The sequence below is a fragment of the Mesoplodon bidens genome, assembly GCF_964165515.1.
Source record: "Mesoplodon bidens genome assembly, chromosome: 20".
In the NCBI taxonomy this organism is placed as follows: domain Eukaryota; kingdom Metazoa; phylum Chordata; class Mammalia; order Artiodactyla; family Ziphiidae; genus Mesoplodon; species Mesoplodon bidens.
Window position 1 is genome coordinate 18,629,200 of NC_138181.1, and position 21,318 is coordinate 18,650,517.

Consider the following 21,318-nt stretch of genomic DNA (forward strand, 5'->3'; position numbering starts at 1 on the left):
TGGCCTTCCGTAGCCAGGGTTCCGGCCCGCGAGCTCCCGGCAGCCGCGCGCCATCTTCACCGAGCGCCATGGTGGCGGCCGGCGGGCCGGAAGCGGCTGGACGCTGCGCTCTGTTCAGCCTCCTTTTGCTTCTGCTGATCGCGGGCTCTGCCCGGGGCTGGAAAGACCCTGGTGAGTGCTGCCTTCACTCCCCCCTTCCTGCTGCCTTCAGGCAGCGCTAAGAGGCTCCACCATTTCTGTTCGCCACCCCTTGAGCCCTTCTACCCTAATTCCTCATTTCCATCCTCTTCGCTGTTCATCTGTGCCCTGCCTGGCCTCTTTGCTCTTCCCAGACGTCCTCCTGGACGAGTGTGGACTGTTGGGGAGTGGGCGGGGCGGGACTACTCTAGGTTGTTAATGTTCCCTTCTCCCTTGCTTGGACTCCCAGAATTTGCCCACCTTCTTCTTTCTCGGGCTACAGCCCTCATCCCCTGGGTCTGGCTGGAAAGCTCGACCCTCACCTGCGCATCTTGCTTTGTTGTCAAGACTGTCTGATGTCATCGTCGCTGACTGTTGTCATGGCTGCCTGTTGCTGTACCTGGCAGCTGCATGGCACCGGCAGTCCTTGAGTCACACTTAGTGGACAGGGCTGCAAACCTTGGAGGTAGGTTAGCAGAATCATAGACTGTACTATTTATGTGAGCACAACTCACGCTGCTTATTCTGACCATTACAGTGACGTACATTGCGTTACACCAGCTTTTCCTGTTGAATTAAAAAAAAATTTTTGTGATAGTACACGATAAGTGATTTCTAGGAAAAAAAGGTCTTTCATATCACTATGTTAATTAGAATTGTCTAACGAATTTTTATGGGATCGAGAATATTCCATGTAATTAATACATATGTGTGTGTATATATATGTATACATACATACATACAGTTTTCCATTTAATAAATGATGCATGCTGTTAAGTTGGAGTGATGTAAAAAATGACTTTCAAACAATGAAAACATCATTTTTGTTTTGGGGAGTAAAGATGTTAAAGTATGGAAAGTGTACCCATGTTGCAGTCGTGATTTGGTGATAGGAAATGCCTGTGTTTTTGAACTTAAGCAACAGATTTATTTCTGTAGCTTCTTATTTTTTATTCTTAAATGCTAAAATGAGAGAGAAGGTGCTATTTGTAAGTACTTGATTTTGAGTACTCCTTTAATGTGGATGTTTTATTACTAATTAATAAAAAGCCAAGTTGGATTTAAATGTCTGTATATTTTCCTTATGTATTTCTAGAAAGTTTCATATAGATAGGAGACTGATCAGAATTACAGTTTAAAAACTGGATTAAAACAGTAGTTGAACCCTCAATCAGTTCTTGAATTAAAAAAGGAGGTTTAAAAAAAAAAAGCGGAGGTTTACAGATGAAGAGTCAGGGGTATAAAAAAACGGAGCCAAATTTAAATTAACGATGAACCTTTTCCTGGTAGCTCTTTGTCTACCTACTCTCTAAAACTATTGTTCTGGAACAAAAGGCACAAAAATATTTTGCAGAGTAAACACAATCAAACTACTTGGACTTAAATTTCTTTTGAGGAACTATTTTATGAAGGCATTTTATTGAGTTAGATTTTATCAGGTAGTTTTATCAAGCAGTAGTCAGTCCCTTATTTGTCTTTCGTTTGACTTTGGTTGTGCTCACTTAGTCTTTAGCTAACATAAAGCAAAAATTTGTCCAGAAAAAAAAAATTGTACGACTTCTAAAGAGATTACCTAAAAATTTTCACAATTCTTTATTGAGCTACTTTGTATTTGTCACTCTTCTGGGTATTGGGAATATTGCAGTGAACGAAACAGTGTTTCGCCCTGGAGTTCACACCTATTGAGGAGAAACAGAAAATAAACAAATCAGGTAAATAGCGTGTCATATTGTGAATTGTGGTTTGGACATTGATAAAACAGGGTAAGGAGGACAGGGTGTGCAGGCAGAAGCAGGGATTTTCAAAATATACATTAGTCAGGGAAGAAGTCACTGTTAAGGTGACATTTGATGAGAACCCTGAAGGGATGGGTCTGCTATGACCTGTATTCTATCCCATTCTATTCTATTCTATATTTTTTTAATATGATTTTTTTTCCTTTTTTTTTTGCGGTACACGGGCCTCTCACTGTTGTGGCCTCTCCCGTTGCGGAGCACAGGCTCCGGACGCGCAGGCTCAGCGGCCATGGCTCACGGGCCTAGCCACTCTGCGGCATGTGGGATCATCCCGGACCGGGGCACGAACCCGTGTCCCTTGCATCGGCAGGCAGACTCTCAACCACTGCGCCACCAGGGAAGCCCTAATATGATCTGTGTTTTAAAGGCACATTCTGTCTGCTCTGTGGGAAACAGACTGTGGGAGCGAGAGTGGGTGGGGGGAAGCTGGGAGGCCAGTGAAGGGACTGCTTGTACAGCAAGTCCTGAGAGTGGTGATGGTTGGCGGGGGGGTGGGTGGGGGGAAGCAGTGCAGTTGGTGAGAGTGGTGGGCTTCTCAGCTGTTCTGAAGGTGGAGCTGACATGATACTCTGAGGGATTAGATATAGGGGTTAGAGGAGGAGAGAAGACAAAGATAACTCGAAGGTTTTGGGTCTTGAGTGACTAGAAGGATGGAATTACCGTTTCCTGAGATGTGGGATTGTGGGAGAATCAGGCTTGGGGGAGTTTGGTTTTGTTCATCTTAAGTTTGAGACCTGCAAGTGGATTTCGATTTGTGAGTCTGGACTTCAGGGAACTCTGTGTCACCCTTGACTGATGTACTAGTGGAGTAAGGTTGTGAGCATTTTGTTCTTAGACCTTGTCTTAGTTCGAGCTGCTATCACAAAATACCACAGACTGGGTGGTAAGCAGCATTTATTACTTGCGTTCTGAGGCTGGCAAGTCTAAGATCAAGGTGCGAGCATGTTTGGTGTCTGGAGAGGGCCCTCTTCCTGCTCTGCAGATGACTGTCTTCTTGTTATGTTCTCACATAACAAGAGCGGGGGTGGGGCGGGGTGGGGGTAGGTGGGGGTGAGTGGGTGGATGGGGGCCCTGGTCTCTTCCTCTTCCTACACGGGCACTAATCCCATCACTGGGGCTCCATCCTCATGAGCTCATCTAAAACGAATCACCTCCCAAAGGACCTGCCTCCAAATGCCATCACATTGGGGATTAAGGCTTCAACATTATGTACTCTGGTTATAAAACATAGTAACCTTTAGGATCTCTAGGGAGGAAAGATGCTGTAGAGTCATGGTAACAATAACACATAGGTATATGGCTCATTAAACATTCTCAATAATATTTATCATACTTGATCACCTATTATGTGTCGAGTACTCTGCCAGATAATTTTAGTAAATCATATAGATCACATATTGACCCTAAGTTTATTTCTAGATATTTTATGGATGTATGGTTTGTCACTAATTTGAGATAGACATTACATTTTCTTTTGTAATTGGACATTACAATTATAGAAAGATCTTTTGCCTTTGGGTAATTGATAAAATATCCAGCCGTTTTATCAAATTCTCTTAATATAGCAGAGTTGTCTTTTGGGAAGTTTTCTTGGATTTTGTAGGTCCAACAACTGTAAATAAAATGTTTATTTCTACTACTCTTTGTACCAAGCGTGACAGACATTGTTGTATGATTACTCAGAAGCTGTTCTCTACTTTCTTCTCCTTGTCTTCCTCCACATAGATACTGGAAAAGCCAAATACTCATTTTATTAGAATCCCTTGACGCTAAGTCATTCTCGTCAGTCTACTGGAGGAATTCTGGGGAAAATATTTTAAGTTTTGATGGAAAGTTATTAATCTTATATTCTCTGTTTTCTTTCAACTCTCTCTTTTTTAAAATGTTGATATATTTTAATGTAAGTTACAGGCATCATGATAGGCCATAACTAAATCCTTCAGTATAAGCCTTTTTTTAATGAACTTTTCTCCACCTAGTAAAAATAACATTACATCTAACAAAATTAACCCTAATTTCTTAATATCAACTAATTACTCATTCCATAGCCAGATATCACAGTTGTCCCTAAAATGTCTAAACTAGTTTGTTCAAACCAGGGCCCAGTCCAGGACCAGGCATTGCATCTGACTGAACTATCCCTTTAGTCTTTTGAAAATGTAGAATGGTCTCTTTTCATGCTACTGCTTTGCTGAAGGGATTGGGCCAGTTATCCTTTAGAATATCCTACGTTCTGGATTCTGTTTTCTCATGACATTGTTTTAGCTTTTTTTTTCTTGTATTTCTAGTAAACTGAATGCTAGGTCCAAAGGATTGATTAGATTCATATTAAATACTTCTGGGGATTACATTATAGGAGATGGTGTAATATCGATCTTTATACTGTTAGCAGTGTTAAGTTTGTCTAGTGGATTACAGTGGCTTATTTCTCCCCCGTGAAGTTACATTTTCCCCCTTTTGCGACTAGAAAGCACTCCGTGTAATGTTACTTGGCACCATACCAATATCCATTCACTTAATGATTTTAAAACTAATTAATCCTTTCCTGAATCTGTTTCTTTAGGGGTTGTAAAATGGTGATTTTTCTAATTCTATCACTTCTTCTGCATTTACTGACTGATATTCTTCAGTAAAGTTGAGATTTGACTTATCAACTGAGGCTATTTCAGATTATGGTTCTGGGTGGAAAGTCAGGCTAAACATTTAATTTAAAATCTTTAATTGCTAGTTTTCAAAGTAAGGAGGTAATTGGTAGCCACTTTAAGTATAGGCAAGTGAGTTTTTGGCTTTTCCTTTGAGTATTATTATGGATTCTTGGGTTTTCATAGATTGAACATGATTTGCCAAGTATAGTCACTATCTTGCTGGTCAGTCTTGCTTTTGGTGTCTTAAGATCTTTCCCATCCCAGGATCATAAACATATTCTTTCATTTTGTGTTTTCTTCTAGTACTTTTAATTTGTTGTTTGTTTTTTGGTAAGTGTTTAACCATCAGGGATTAATTTGTATACATTGTGCACATGATCAGTTTTCCTAATGCTGTGTTACTGTTTACATTATTATAGATTTAATTACAGATATGTTTTGATTGCTGTAACCCAATTTTCCTTTCTTTGTTGTTACTGGTTTTCAGCTGTCTTTTTACTGTTTTATATGTTATTATATTACTTTATATTATTATATTTCTAGTTTTATTGTATTTTGGTGAGAGAAGGGTGACCAGTAAGTCTCAGCTTAGTCAAATTTATTAAGCTCTTTTTTTGGTAAATAAATATAAATAAGATCTGTATTTGCTGACGTGAGGGAATATCCTTGATGTCTGATTAAGTGCAAAAGCATGTGAAGAGTAATGTGCACTGTATGATTCAATTTTATAAAAATAAACTAACAAAAATCAAAGCAACCCCTGTATATGTATCTGTTTGTGTGAGCAAGAAAAAGGTACTGACCAGGCTGCTAATTTTGGTTATCACAGAAATGTGAAATTGGAGGAAGAATGGATTTCTCTTTTTAAAAGGAAAAAGTGTTACTTTTAGATTTTAAAAAATTGTGAAATATGTCTATGTATATGTATGTATGTGTGTATGTATATATGTGTGTGTGTGTATGTATGTGTGTGTATATATATATATATATATGAATGAAAAGAGCTGGGGAGACCATCTAGGGATGTAGCTTCTTCTTAAGCAGCTTTCACCTTGTAATGCTTACTTTAGTCAGCTCCAATTCAAGAGCTGCCATTTCCTGTTGCTTTTAGGGATTCCATTATGTGTGTCAGGTTGGTTCTCAGTTTTCCCACCTGCTGGTCTGGCACTTGACTTATATTTAGGACTAGTCACATAACTATTGGTCTATCTGCTTTCACCTTCCAAAATTCTGTTACCATCTCCTTTTCTGTTTTGCCTGACCTTGTTTGTTCACATCAGCAAAACAATTCAATTATTGTACTTTCAGTGGAATTTGAGAGGCAGCAAATTTTGCTAATTTGACAGGTTGAATATAGGGAATTGGGTGCTAACAAAATGGTGGAAAGTGATGTCTGCTACATCTGCAGCAATGAACACTGGATGGCTCACATCAAGCCTCTTGGCATCCACGACGCTAATTACGGAGCACTGGACAGTGTCTGGAAAACCCCGAGCCCCCATGACTGCCTGCTAGCCTGGGCACAGTCTGAGTTTAAGCTCTGATCTCCGGATCTCGCTTAAGTCCCTCTGGTTGACAGAACCAAAATCACTTTTGGGATTTGTAGCTGCAAGAGGTTTTAGGAGTCTTTTAGCTTTGCAAGAAGTCATACCAGTTTGAGGGCAAAATGGATGTTGAGTGAACCAATCCACAGTATCTTCCATCATAATCTGAGGATGATAAATAGGAAGACTATTCATTTTCCAATAACACTTCAAAATTCACTTATGTATTGATACATCAATGCCGGCCATAATTTCCTTGTTTTGACTTCTTTTTAAACTGCTTTGTCAATATGATTTTTAATTTGTGAAATAGTTTAACTTTTTAATTTTTAAAATTGTGAAATATTTAAAATATTTAAACCCACAGAAGTACACAATGAAAACTCACCACCCAGTTTTATTGAATCTTTACATTGTACTATATTTGCAAGCAAACCTCCCCCCTGCAAAGTAATAAAACATTAGGGATAGAGAGCGAAAGTCTCTGCTCTCCCTCTTTCATCAGTGGTGCTCTGAATTTGGTGTTTAGTCATTCCTATGCATGTTTTCATACTACTGGTATATACACGTATAGACCTTAACAATACGTAGTACTGTTTTGCCAGTTTTCGCGGTTTATGTAAAGCCATCCTACTAAACATTCTACAACTTGCATTTTGCTTAAAATGTTTTTACTATTTCTATTCTGATACATGAATTCTAGTTCACTCATTTTAACTGCTGTAGAATATTCCACTTTGTGAATAGGCCAAAATTTTATTAAACCGTTCATCTGTTGACAGACATTTAAGTCATTAAATGCGCTTCAGGAACATTCATGTATATGTTTTGCTGTTTTAATTAACCATTGATATTATTGTCAATTGTCATACAGTAGTACAACGTTTCAGATTAATGAACTTTTGGTTCTGATTTTGCAAAAATTATGTAGAACTTACGATATAGAAGCAGTTTAGGGGACATCAATCCTGAAATGAAGGGAGACCTTAAAGGAGTGACTTTCTGACTTTTGTGCAAAAGGCCTGAAGGTTGTTGCGATGGCTTTGGGATTTGGGAAACTGTTCCATCTTCTCTTCCTTAGTCATCCTCAAAAGGCAAGAAAGACCCTTACTTTTGAAAGTATTTTCGATGACAAGAGTTTTACTAGAATGAATCTTTCTATATGACAAGATGTTTACCATCTGTTTATCTGTGTTCTTACTGTTTCAGACAGAATATTGTTGCGGGATATAAAAGCTCTTACCCTCCACTATGACCGCTATACTACTTCCCGTAGGTTGGATCCGATCCCACAGTTGAAATGTGTTGGAGGCACAGCTGGATGTGATTCTTACACTCCCAAAGTCATACAGTGTCAGAACAAAGGCTGGGATGGTTATGATGTACAGGTAATACTCTTTATGTTGATGGCAGTCTAAATGGAATCCTTTTCAGTGAAGTGTTTATTGAGACATTATTCAGTATTTTGGGGAAGTACATATAGAAAATCTCCGGTTACCTAAAATATATAAATATAAATCAGCGATTCGGTCTCTGAAAGAAACATCCTCTGAAAGAAATGAACTGATTTTAAAGCCTGGAAATATTCATTGTAATCTTTATACCAAAACTTTCTCATAAGACATTAGTAAATTTTCAAAACTTTTGTTTTGAAAGGTAGAGGATTTCTTTTGATTGTCATTTCTCTGTCATTCCTTAAAGAATACCAACCTATCCTTAAAAAATGAAGTTAAGATGATAAGGAATTGTAGATTGTAAGTGGGGGTGGGGTTCCTGTGTCCCTATTGTGCTTCAAATGCTTGATTTTAAAAAGTTGTTTTAGAACTGAGGGTGGTTACTTACGAATGAAAGCACTTCAGTGGGCTTTATTGTCTTCAGGTCTTTGGCATTTTATACTTAGGATAGACCACCTCCTTGAAGTTCCAAAATTTATTATCCTTTAGAAATGGAATAGATTTTAAGTGAATTCAGTTTAAATCAATACTAATAGATTTCTACTTTGTATTCTGCCCGCTTTCAGAAAGGATTTAAGATGGTTGGTCATTCGGCCAGAAACTTGCTTTGACAGTTTTCCCTTCCATCAGAGTGATATTCTTGTTTGATACAACCTTTGTGCCTAGTGTATGCAGTTCAGGGAGAGCGTTCATATTTGCTTGGTAATATGTATTTCACAACATCTTCTCCTAGTCTTGTTAACCAAATCACAGAATCTTCAGGTTAAAGCTGAAATTACTTTTACTTTTATATTACTTTTCAGTCTTGATGGAAAAAAGATACTAACGGCAAAGTCATTCATTAAACATATATTAAACAGTACTATACAAAAATGAATGATGGAGTCACAACCCTCAAGAAACTCTCTTCCTAGGAGAATAGACAAGACAAGCACTCACATTACATCTACGTGCCAACAAAGTATTGTAAAGCCACGTCCAGTTGGGGGGATCGGGAAAGACTTGAAGAAGAAAGTATTATATGTACTGTGTTAGTAAGGAAGGATAACATTTTTAGAGCTGAAGAGATACAGAAGGGAGTGAATGGCATGAGCAAAGAAGTATAGAGGATGTCATACATTGACTTATGTTTAGTAGCAGGAGAGAGCCTCTTCTAATTTCAAGAGTATAAATATAATAATTAGAAGCCACTTTTAGTATATGCTATTAAGGAAATGACAGTTAACAGGAAATACTGATAGAGATTGAGTTTATTTACCTAAATCAACAAGCTTATAAATCTTCCTCCCAATAAAATTATTTAAAAAATGGAATAGTGTAGAACAATAACAACAAAATAGAAAAATTGTATACTATCCAAATTAAAAACTTTTAGGCTTCAACAGACACCATCAAGAAAGCGAAAAGGACACACACAATAGGAGAAAGCTTTTGCAGTCATATATCTGATTGGGGACTTGTGTCCAGAGTATATGAAGAACTATTACAACTCAGTAAGAAGACATATAACCAAATTTAACAGTGGGTAAGGCATCTGACTAGACATTTCTCCAAAGAAGATATGCAGATGGCCAATAAACGTGAAAAAATGTTCAGCATCATTAGCCGAAAAAGTGTGCAGCATCAGGGAAATACAAATCAAAACCACAGTAAGATACCAGTTCCTAGCCAACAGGATGCCTGTAATCAGAAAGGCGTAGTAGCAGGTGTTGGTGAGGATGTGGAGAGACCCTCATACACTGCCATTAGGGATGTGAAATGGCACAGCCACCTTGGAAAACGAGCAGTTTCTCAAAGGTTTAAACATAGAGTTACTGAATGCCTAGTCATTTGACTCCTAGGTGTGTACCCAAGAGACTTGAAAATGTGTGTCCACACAGAAACATACTAAACGTTGTAGCAGCGTTATTCATAAAAGGCAAAAAGTAGAAACAACCCAAGCATCCATCATTGATGAATGAAGAAACAAAATGTGGTATATCCATACGATGGAATATTATTTAGCCATAAAAAGGAATGAAGTGCTGATTTATGCTACAACATGTGTGAACCTTGAAAACATTCTGCCAGGTGAAAGAAGCCAGTCACATAGGACCATGTATTGTATGATTCCGTTTACATGAAATGTCCAGAGTAGGGGAATCCTTGCAGACAGATTGGTGGTTGCTTAGAGCTAAGAGACTTAGGGGGAAACAGGAAGTGACTACTAAAGGAGATGAGATTTCTTTTGGGGGTGATGAAAATATTCTAAAATTGATTGTGATGACGGTTGCACAGCTCTGTGAATACACTAAAAACCATTGAAATGGGTGAATGTCTAGTATGTGAATTACATCTGAATAAAACTGATATAGTGTACCTGAAGGTTGAAAGAGGAAGATAATTTGTCCAAAAATGAGAAAAGCAATAGAACCAATCAGATCTATTTTGGCTTATATCTTTTTTAATGTTGTTAGAGAAGCATATTACCTACTCAGCTCAAAATAGTTATAGAATTCAAACTAGACCTGGGCTTTTTTTTGGGGGGGGGCTTTTTTTTTTAAGCTGGAAAAATTTGAGGCTAGCATAGATTCTTTTTGTAGTTTTTCTAAATGTCTTTTTAGAAAAACTTAAGAAAATTACTTAATGGATTGGACCCTGGGAAAGGTAGTCCATGGTTTTTATAGAATTTGTGTAGGAAGTTTTTCTCAGAAGGTTATATCAATAGCTACCAAATATTCATATATGATGCTGATATTTGAGCCTTAATATTGAAAAAACCCCTATTTTTAAAGAAAGCATCTTCAACAGTGGTTAAAAAGTTGACATTTAAACAATTTGCCTAAAATTAAAAATTAAGGAATGCTTAATATGTACAAAAGAATTCTTTACATCTATATGTAAGGAATAAGGAATAGTAATAAAATGAGCACTCATGTACCCACCACCTAGCTTAAGTAGAATGTTAATATCACCAGTATCTTGGAAGCCCCTGGTTTGCCCTCCCCCAACACAGAAATACTTGTCCTGAATTTTGATCATCATTCCCTTGCTTCATTTTGCTGTTTTATGACAGCTATTTAGCCCAAATAATGTATATTAAATGAAAAAAAAATCTTTTGGTTCTAATAACCTGTTTCTACTTTTCTTCACAGTGGGAATGTAAGACCGATTTAGATATCGCGTACAAATTTGGAAAAACTGTGGTGAGCTGTGAAGGCTATGAATCCTCTGAAGACCAGTATGTACTGAGAGGTTCCTGTGGCTTGGAGTATCACTTAGATTACACGGAACTTGGCCTGAAAAAATTGAGAGAGTCTGGAAAAAACCATGGCTTTAACTCTTTCTCTGATTATTTTAACAAGTTGTACTCCCGAGAATCTTGTAGCATCAGTGGAGTGCTTATCATCGTGGTGCTACTTGCTATTGCCTTTGGAGTTTATAAATTCTTCCTTAGTGATGGTCATGATTCTCCTCCACCATATTCTGAGTATCCTCCATATTCCCATCGTTATCAGAGATTCACCGACTCTGCAGGACCCTCTCCTGCAGGCTTTAAGTCTGAGTTCACAGGTATGTTTTCCTAGGCAATGGCAGTAAGTAGGATAGAAGTCAGGTAGTGAATTCCTGTGCTGGTTTCTGATATAGAAGATGGTTGCATTGGGACACCAAAGCAGATTTGTCTTATTTTTTTACTTTCAACTTCTTTTACCTCTTCTGTTCTGTTTCTCTATAAGGTTAATTGTGATTACTATTTTAAGGATGCATGATTAGATTGCAGATCATCTCAATCAAACTTGATCAGATTTGGTAATAAGCATTTACCTTGAACCCTGTCTCACACCACACACAAAATTTTATTCACTGAGTATTACAGAGCTCAACATAAAAGTAAAACAATTAAGTTTCCAGAAGAAAACATAGGAAAATATTTGTCACGGTAGGCAAAACTTCCTTAGAATGCAAAAAATACCAGCCAAAAAGAAAAGAGGGATAAATTAGACTTTATTTAAATTAAAAATGTCTAGTCATCAAAGACAACATTAAGAGAGTGGTCCCCTGCATTGGCAGGCGGATTCTTAACCACTGTGCCACCAGGGAAGTCCCCTGAGTATTATTATTAAAGCATACAGATGAAACAATTGAAATGTCATATTATCTTTAGTTCTGTAGACTGTGGTTTAAGAGAGGATACATAATCATTTTTATTTTTAGGACCGCATGGTGCAACTTCTGGTTTTGGCAGTGCTTTCACTGGACAACAAGGACATGAAAATTCAGGACCAGGGTTCTGGACTGGCTTGGGAACTGGAGGAATATTAGGATATTTGTTTGGCAGCAACAGGTAGGCTTTGCATTTATCTCACCTGCTCTTTAATTCAGCCTTTCTTTAGAGGCTTCTTTGTTTTACTTACAATTTGACTGGATTTGTTTTGTTAAGGAAAATAAATTATGGTGACATTACCCTATTAAATCAGATTCTCTGGGGATGGGAAAGAATGCCATCTGTGCTTTGATCAATATTATATGTGTTGTTTTCTTTCACATGTCATGCTTATAGATATGAGTTAGAAGCAAGACTGTTGACATCTGGGAAGGCAGGAAAGAACACAACATTTGGGGCACAGTTGGCATTCTGGTTTGGTTGGAGAATGAGAGAAGCAAGGGTGGAAAGAGCTTGTGACCAGATTTTGGAATGTCTTCAGTTTAAATAGTAGTTTAAGTTTAGATTGTATTTGAATGCGAATTCAGAAAGAAAGAACCTTTATTCCCTGTCATTTTCTTTCCTCATAGCAATGACCATAAGAATGGCAGAAATATAAAACAGTGTTTATTTTATGTTAATCCTAATACACCAGAACACTGAGGAAAAAACACTTGATAAAAATTGTTTTCTGATGGTTTAGGAATAGGAGGGTATTTAAAAATCATAGTCACAAGAAAAATGCCTGACACACTTTTGTCTTTATAGAGCAGCAACACCCTTTTCTGACTCGTGGTACTACCCATCCTACCCTCCCTCATACTCCAGCACGTGGAATAGTCGTGCTTATTCACCACTTCGCGGAGACCCAGGAAGCTATTCATCGTGTTCAAGCTCAGAGCCAAGAACCAGAACAGCATCAGGTGAGAGCAAAAAATCAAGAAGTTCCTATTCAGTAAAGTACAGAAACAATTTGGAACTTAGATGATTAACTATACATTTAGCAGTCATGGTTTTATGTGGTATACCCACCAGAAATATTAGTTGTACAATTAACTGAGATTAAAATATAATTCAGATCTATTCTTTCCTCCCACTTCTGTTCTTTAAAACTCAAACAGAAATTTGGTTTAGACTCATGTCTGTCACTAACCAAGGTTTTAACTTAAACCTTCCTGGGGCTTCCCTGGTGGTGCAGTGGTTGAGAGTCCGCCTGCTGATGCAGGGGACACGGGTTCGTGCCCCAGTCCGGGAAGATCCCACATGCCACGGAGCGGCTGGGCCCGTGAGCCGTGGCCGCTGAGCCTGTGAGTCCGGAGCCTGTGCTTCGCAATGGGAGAGGCCACAACAGTGAGAGCCCCGCGTACCGCAAAAAAAAAAAAAAAGATAAGTACAAGGATGTTTGTAGCATCCTTATTCATAATAGCCTTCAACTGGAAGAAATCCATGTATCTTCCAGCAGTAAAATGGATGAATAAATTGAGTTATATTCATACAGTGGAATACTGTGCAGCAGTGAGAGTAAGTAAATAGTTGTATGTGATAATGTGGATAAATTTATCAGATGTAAAGAAAGAAGCCAGACACACAAGAATATGTACAATATGATTGCAACATTGATGTTTTGTAAATATACATGTTTAAAAAGAAGCAAAACTAAAAAAAAAAAAAAAAAAAAAAAAGAAGCAAAACTAATCTGTGGTGTTAGATGTTGATAGTGGTTGCTTTGGGGGAGAAAAAGAGGTGGTAATAATTGAGAAGATATATAAAGATGTAACTACGTAGGACATAATGTGACAAAAGAAACCTCATTCTCAGTGGAAACAAGAATTGTAAGAAACTGTATATATCAACTAGAAATGTATGGGACTTATGTGAAGAAAATCATAAGACGTTACCAAATAACCTACAGGAAGATCTGAGAAAAATTGAGTCTCCAGATGGGAACACGGTGGTCTTGTAACCTGTCTGTTCGCATGTTTGCATCCTGGGGGAGCTGGGGGTGCCTAGGTAACCTTTACCATCAGAAGTCCGTGACCCTCCCCCATGTTACTTCTATTTACCGCTGGAGTCGTGAGAGGTAGCAAGGCCTGGCTTAGGCTCCACTGCCCTGTTCGGCTCAGACTTTGGGTCTTGCCTGTACCACGCTGGCCCCAGCACAGAACACATCTTTGGTTTCCTGACTAAAAGTTATTGCCAGCAAGCGTGTATGTGTTTAGCAGACTTGATGCTGATCGGATGGCTGGAAGGGCTCTTGTGGGGAGTTGATGCACCGAGTCCTGCAGCCTTGGTCCGCAAGCTCATTCTCTCCTTCTTCCCTCGTGTCTTGTATCATTTGCTAACAATAAACGTGTATTACTGTTGTAATTTTATAAGCAATTCTAATGCATTTAAAAAAACTAATGTAAAATTTACTCTTCTCATCCTAGGATATGGTGGTACCAGAAGACGATAAGAAAGTAAAAAGTTGGGGTGAAACACTGGATGCAAAACTTCTGATTTTTCATCACTTTCTCTTATAAAACGTGCCCCTTGCTAACAACTAGGGAAAGGGAATATGCAAAAGTTCTGTGGTGTTTTGTCCTGTATAGCTTTTTGTGTTCTGTTATTTGAGGCTAGGAGTTGACATATGACAAAATGCTTATCTAGAGAATCATATGTTTGTGTAACATGCAGATGTATATTATAGTTTTTGAAAGTGATGACTACTGTAGAATGCTGAGAATGTATTGTGTGATTTCTGACACCTGTGATGCCATAAGAAGCATTAAGAATGAAGGCTTTATACCAATAGACACTGAGTACAGAAATTTTCAGTCTTAGGTGGTTTTAGTTGTTGATTCATTACATCATAGAAGCGATAATAATCTATTTGGTATGTGTTATTGGGTGTTTGCTGTTCTTCAAACATTTAAACCAAACTTTGGACTACTAATTATACTTCCCTGTGTGTTTTGATCACTTCTGAGCTCAGGAGCTTTGAACCTGTCAGTGGTGTGTGGGGTTCTGGTAAGTGAGAACTACCTTTTTAGGAAAAGGTAAAAAATAAGTATCTAGAAGGTTGTTGTGAATGGCAGTGTGCTGACAAAAATGCTTGAAGCCTCCATATTCATTTTTTTAAGAAGTTCAAGTGCTTCAGCAAAGGTTTTCTAATAACAGAAGCATGTAGTTCTCTGTGGAATCTCAGATATTGTAGCAGTCTGTGTCAATCTTACATTAAAATGACAGAAAAAATAAAAACAAACAAAGGGTTTTATTCTTTCTTTTTACCAGCCTTGACACAAATTGGTGTTACTTTTTTACCTTTTTTTCCCAAAGGAAAGGGGGTTCATGCAGAAGTTCCCTCTCCCTAAACAGTAATTTCCTGTGGTAGTCTTGCCTTAGCTACCGGTCACACAAAAAACCTAAATTCAGCAATTCCCAGTTATACTCATTAAACTTCATTATTTTGCTAGGAAAGACAAGAACAGATTTGTGTGTTATCACTACATATACTACTAATTCTTTTTATTTATTTATTTTCTTTTATTGAAGTATAGTTGCTGTACAATATATGTTACAGGTGTACAATACAGTGATTCACAAGTTTTTTTTTTTTTGCGGTACGTGGGCCTCTTACTGCTGTGGCCTCTCCTGTTGTGGAGCACAGACTCTGGACACGCAGGTCCAGCAGCCACGGCCCACGGGCCCAGCCGCTCTGCGGCATGTGGGATCCTCCCGGACTGGGGCATGAACCCGTGTCCCCTGCATCGGCAGGCGGACTCTCAACCACTGCGCCATCAGGGAAGCCCAATGATTCACAATTTTTAAAGGTTATAGTCCACTTATAGGTATAGGAAAAACCAGCTTTAAAGGATACATTAAACAAGATGGACTTAATTGATATTTATAGGACATTCCATCCCCAAACAACAATACACTTTCTTCTCAAGTGCTCATGGAACATTCTCCAGGATAGATCATACTTTGTGTCACAAATCAAGCCTTGGTAAATTTAAGAAAATTGAAATTGTATCAAGTATCTTTTCCGACCACAATGCTATGAGACTAGATATCATTACAGGAAAAAAATCTGTAAAAAATACAAACACATGGAGGCTAAACAATACACTACTTAGTAACCAAGAGATCACTGAAGAAATGAAAGAGGAAATCAAAAAATACCTAGAAACAAATGACAATGAAAACATGATGACCCAAAACCTATGGGGTGCCTCAAAAGCAGTTCTAAGAGGGAAGTTTATAGCAATACAATCCTACCTGAAGAAACAAGAAACATCTCAAACAACCTAACCTTACACCTAAAGCAATTAGAGAAAGAAAAACAAAAAACCCCCAAAGTTAGCAGAAGGAAAGAAATCATAAAGATCATATCAGAAATAAATGAAAAAGAAATGAAGGAAATGATAGCAAAGACCAATAAAATTAAAGCTGGTTCTTTGAGAAGATAAACAAAATTGATAAACCATTAGCCAGACTCATCAAGAAAAAAAGGGAGAAGACTCAAATCAATACAATTAGAAATGAAAAAGGAGAAGTAACAACTGACACTGCAGAAATACAGAAGATCATGAGAGATTACTACAAGCAACTCTATGCCAATAAAATGGACAACCTGGAAGAAATGGACAAATTCTTAGAAAAGCACAACCTTCCGGGACTGAACCAGGAAGAAATAGAAAATATGAATAGACCAATCACAAGCACTGAAATTGAAACTGTGATGAAAATTTTTCCAACAAACAAAAGCCCAGGACCAGATGGATTCACAGGCGAATTGTATCAAAAATTTGGAGAAGAGCTAACTCCTATCCTTCTCAAACTCTTCCAAAATATAGCAGAGGGAGAAACACTCCTAAACCCATTCTATGAGGCCACCATCACCCTGATACCAAAACCAGACAAAGATGTTACAAAAAAGGAAAACTACAGGCCAATATCACTGATGAACATAGATGCAAATATCCTCAACAGAATACTAGCAAACAGAATCCAGCAGCACATTAAAAGGATCATACACCATGATCAAGTGGGGTTTATCCCAGGAATGCAAGTTGTCTTCAATATACGCAAATCAATCAACGTGATACACCATATTAACAAATTGAAGGATAAAAACCATATGATCATCTCAATAGATGCAGAAAAAGCTTTCGACAAAAATCAACACCCATTTATGATAAAAACTCTCCAGAAAGTGGGCATAGAGGGAACATACCTCAACATAATAAAGGCCATATGTGACAAACTCACAGCCAATATCATTCTCAATGGTGAAAAAAACCCATTTCCACTAAGATCAGGAACAAGGCAAGGTTGCCCACTCTCACCACTATTATTCAACATAGTTTTGGAAGTTTTAGCCACAGCAGTCAGAGAAGAAAAAAGGAATCTAAATCAGAAAAGAAGAAGTAAAACTGACACTGTTTGCAGGTGACATGACACTATACGGAGAGAATCCTAAAGATGCTACCAGAAAACTGCTAGAGCTAATCAATGAATTTGGTAAAGTAGCAGGATATAAAATTAATGCACAGAAATCTCTTGCATTCCTAGACACTAATGACGAAAAATCTGCAAGAGAAATTAAGGAAACACTCCCATTTACCATTGCAACAAAAAGAATAAAATACCTAGGAATAAACCTAACTAAGGAGATGAAAGACCTGTATGGCAGAAAAGTATGACACTGATGAAAGAAATTAAAGATGATACAAACAGATAGAGAGATATACCATGTTCTTGGATTGGAAGAATCAACATTGTGAAGATGACTACTACCCAAAGCAATCTACAGGTTCAGTGCAATCCCTATCAAACTACTAATGGCAGTTTTCACAGAACTAGAGCAAAAAATTTCACAATTTGTGTGGAAACACAAAAGACCCCGAGTAGCCAAAGCAATCTTAAGAAAGAAAAACGGAGCTGGAGGAATCAGACTCCCTGACTTCAGACTATACTAGAAAGCTACAGTAATCAAGACAGTATGGTACTGGCACAAAAACAGAAATATAGATCAATGGAACAGGATAGAAAGCCCAGAGATAAACCCATGCACATATGGTCACCTTATCTTTGATAAAGGAGGCAAGAATATACAATGGAGAAAAGACAGCCTCTTCAATAAGTGGTGCTGGGAAAACTGGACAACTGCATGTAAAAGAATGATATTAGAACACTCCTAACACCATACACAAAAATAAACTCAAAATGGATTAAAGACCTAAATGTAAGGCCAGACACTATAAAACTCTTAGAGGAAGACCTAGGGAGAACACTCTATGACATAAATCACAGCAAGATCCTTTTTGACCCACCTCCTAGAGAAATGGAAATAAAAATAAACAAATGGGACCTAATGAAACTTAAAACCTTTTGCACAGCAAAGGAAACCATAAAGAAGACAAAAAGACAACGCTCAGAATGGGAGAAAATATTTGCAAATAAAGCAACTGACAAAGGATTAATCTCCAAAATATACAAGCAGCTCATGCAGCTCAATATCAAAAAAACAAACAACTGAATCCAAAAATGGGCAGAAGACCTAAACAGACATTTCTCCAAAGAAGATACGCAGATTGCCAACAAACACATGAAAGGGTGCTCAACATCACTAATCATTAGAGAAATGCAAATCAAAACTACAATGAGGTATCACCTCACACCAGTCAGAATGGCCATCATCAAAAAATCTACAAACAATAAATGCTGGAGAGGGTGTGGAGAAAAGGGAACCCTCTTGCACTGTTGGTGGGAATGTAAATGGATAAAGCCACTATGGAGAACATTATGGAGGTTCCTTAAAAAACGAAAAATAGTTCTACCATATGACTCAGCAATCCCACTACTGGGCATATACCATGAGAAAACCATAATTCAAAAAGAGTCATGTACCACAATGTTCATTTCAACTCTGTTTACAATAGCCAGGACACGGAAGCAACCTAAGTGTCCATCGACAGATGAATGGATAAAGATGTGGCACATATATACAATGGAATATTACTCAGCCATAAAAAGAAATGAAATTGAGCTATTTGTAATGAGGTGGATGGACCTAGAGTCTGTCATACAGAGTGAAGTAAGTCAGAAAGAGAAAGACAAATACTGTATGCTGACACATATATATGGAATTTAAGAAAAAAAAATGTCATGAAGAACATAGGGGTAAGACAGGAATACAGACACAGACCTACTAGAGAATGGACTTGAGGATATGGGGAGGGGAAGGGTAAGCTGTGACAAAGTGAAAGAGCGGCATGGACATATATACACTACCAAACGTAAGGTAGATAGCTAGTGGGAAGCAGCCGCATAGCACAGGGAGATCAGCTCAGTGCTTTGTGACCACCTAGCGGGGTGGGATAGGGAGGGTGGGAGGGAGGGAGACGCAAGAGGGAGGGGATATGGTGATATATGTATACGTGCAGCTGATTCACTTTGTTACACAGCAGCAACTAACACAACAATGTAAAGCAATTATACTCCAATAAGGATGTTAAGAAAAAAAAAAGAATTGCTCATGGTATCTCCTAATGAAAAATTCTTATGAAGTAACCTGTCATGGCACAAGGATAACCGCAAATTTCAAAATGTATGTTTCTTAGCAGCATTGGTGGCCAGTGTCTAGCTTTTTCTAAACCTTTTTTCCCTTCATCACTAGAGGGCAGTAACGCTCCACTATACAAAGTTAGTGTGCAGTGAAGTCTCTACTTTGAATATTTTGTGGTTTGTTGATGCTGTTGTAGACCTACTAGATAGATAATCTTCCCCCAGACTGCTACTGGAAGATGAGGGTTGCTTATATTACAATTGTTTTTCACATGAGATGTTTCTGACATACTATTAAAACCAGTGTCACTGGTGCCCCATTTTCTGTCACATAGGACTTAATTCTTTTCTATACATAAAAACAAACCCAGATTCGGATGACACCTCATCTTTTTCACTGTCGCCACTCCGGTTCATGTCACCATCATCTGTCACTCGGTGAGGTCTACTCCGACTACTTGCATCCATTAGGATAGACCAGTAACAACTAATCCCCTATTCCCACTGGGTTAAATCAAATGAGTAGGGCCTTCTGCTCATCAGAGTTACTCGGGGATTCTGGCGCACAAGAGCTTCCTTTCAGCATGTTCTTCTGCTGTGGCTGCAGCAGAGGGAAGGGCATGTGGAGAATCATGCACTGTTCTTAAAGCTTCTGTCCAGAAATGACATGTCATTTCTGCTCTTTGTTGGCCTAACCAGGTCACACGGCCATGCCTAACTTTAATATGGTAGGGAAGTACAATCATAACATGGGCCTGGAAATGGAAAACCAAATATGTTTACTAATCAACAGTAACGAAACCAAACTACTCTGTTTTACAATTTTAAATAATTTCCAACTTCCCATTTCTGCCCTAAGACTTTGCATCTTCCTTACTCTCTTGCATGTTTTCTCCATAGCACTTATCTTCTAACTTATTATATGCTTTATTATTTTTTTTTCTACCTCTTCTCACTAGAGTAGAAGTCCCACAAGGGCAGGGATTTTGTCTATATTGTTCTATACTATATTTGCATTGCTCAGAACAGTGTCTATCTTATAGCAGGCATTCAAAGAGCACATACTGGATGAATGAATAAGCAATTGATCATATACCAGTTTTGTTCTCATACGATAGCCCACTATATATGCTCTGGCTAGCAAGAGAGGGACAGTGGCATGAATTAGAGAAATTATTTCCTACAGTTATTCAAAACCATATTAATCAGGAAAGTCTTTGCAAGTAGGAAATCTTACTGGGAGAATGAATTCTTTTGAACTTGGGAGCTCCAAAAGCATCATGACAATAAACAGATTGATAATATTATTTATTTTAGTATCTTGACAGCTGGATTCACATATAGTGGCAAACACATAATCAATCATTTTAAATACATGCTGTTATGGTCCCTGCAGAGGCACATGGATGTCCACCCAAAGTGTGGATTGGATGTCGAGACTGATGATGTCTCACATACACAAGAGGGTATAAAAAAGTTTATTACTGACATGATTAAGGTGTCTTGGGAGAATAGGGCCGGCCTCTCAAGCAGGTTTGAAATGAGTTTTAATCATGATTAGGGTGTGAAGCTGGGGTGAGAGCTCCTATGCAGGGCCAGGGACACAAGAGGGAGAGGGAGGGGTGAGACTTAAAAGCTGTCAGCAGGGCTTCCCTGGTGGCAGAGTGGTTGAGAGTCCGCCTGCCGATGCAGGGGACACGGGTTCATGCCCCGGTCTGGGAAGATCCCACATGCCACGGAGCGGCTGGGCCCGTGAGCCATGGCTGCTGAGCCTGCGCGTCTGGAGCCTGAGCGTCCGGAGCCTGTGCTCCGCAACGGGAGAGGCCACAACAGTGAGACGCCCGCGTACCGCAATTAAAAAAAAAAAAAAAAGCTGTCAGCAGTCAGACATCAAAAATGGAGTCAGACTCTTCATTACATAGACATTCTTAGTATTAGTTCAGTATTGCTTAACTTGATATTTGTAAA

The 21,318-nt window shown here is 38.4% G+C and overlaps 1 protein-coding gene across 1 annotated transcript; it reads left to right on the forward strand.

The window, feature by feature from the left end:
* On the forward strand, positions 1-15,221 carry SARAF (store-operated calcium entry associated regulatory factor). The gene is made up of 6 exons (XM_081220963.1): positions 1-171; positions 7,372-7,550; positions 10,751-11,168; positions 11,811-11,940; positions 12,568-12,722; positions 14,229-15,221. Exons 1-6 carry the CDS (start codon positions 69-71, stop codon positions 14,252-14,254), a joined length of 1,011 nt encoding a protein of 336 aa, XP_081077089.1. The 5' UTR covers positions 1-68; the 3' UTR covers positions 14,255-15,221.
* The last annotated feature ends 6,097 nt before the right edge of the window (positions 15,222-21,318 follow it).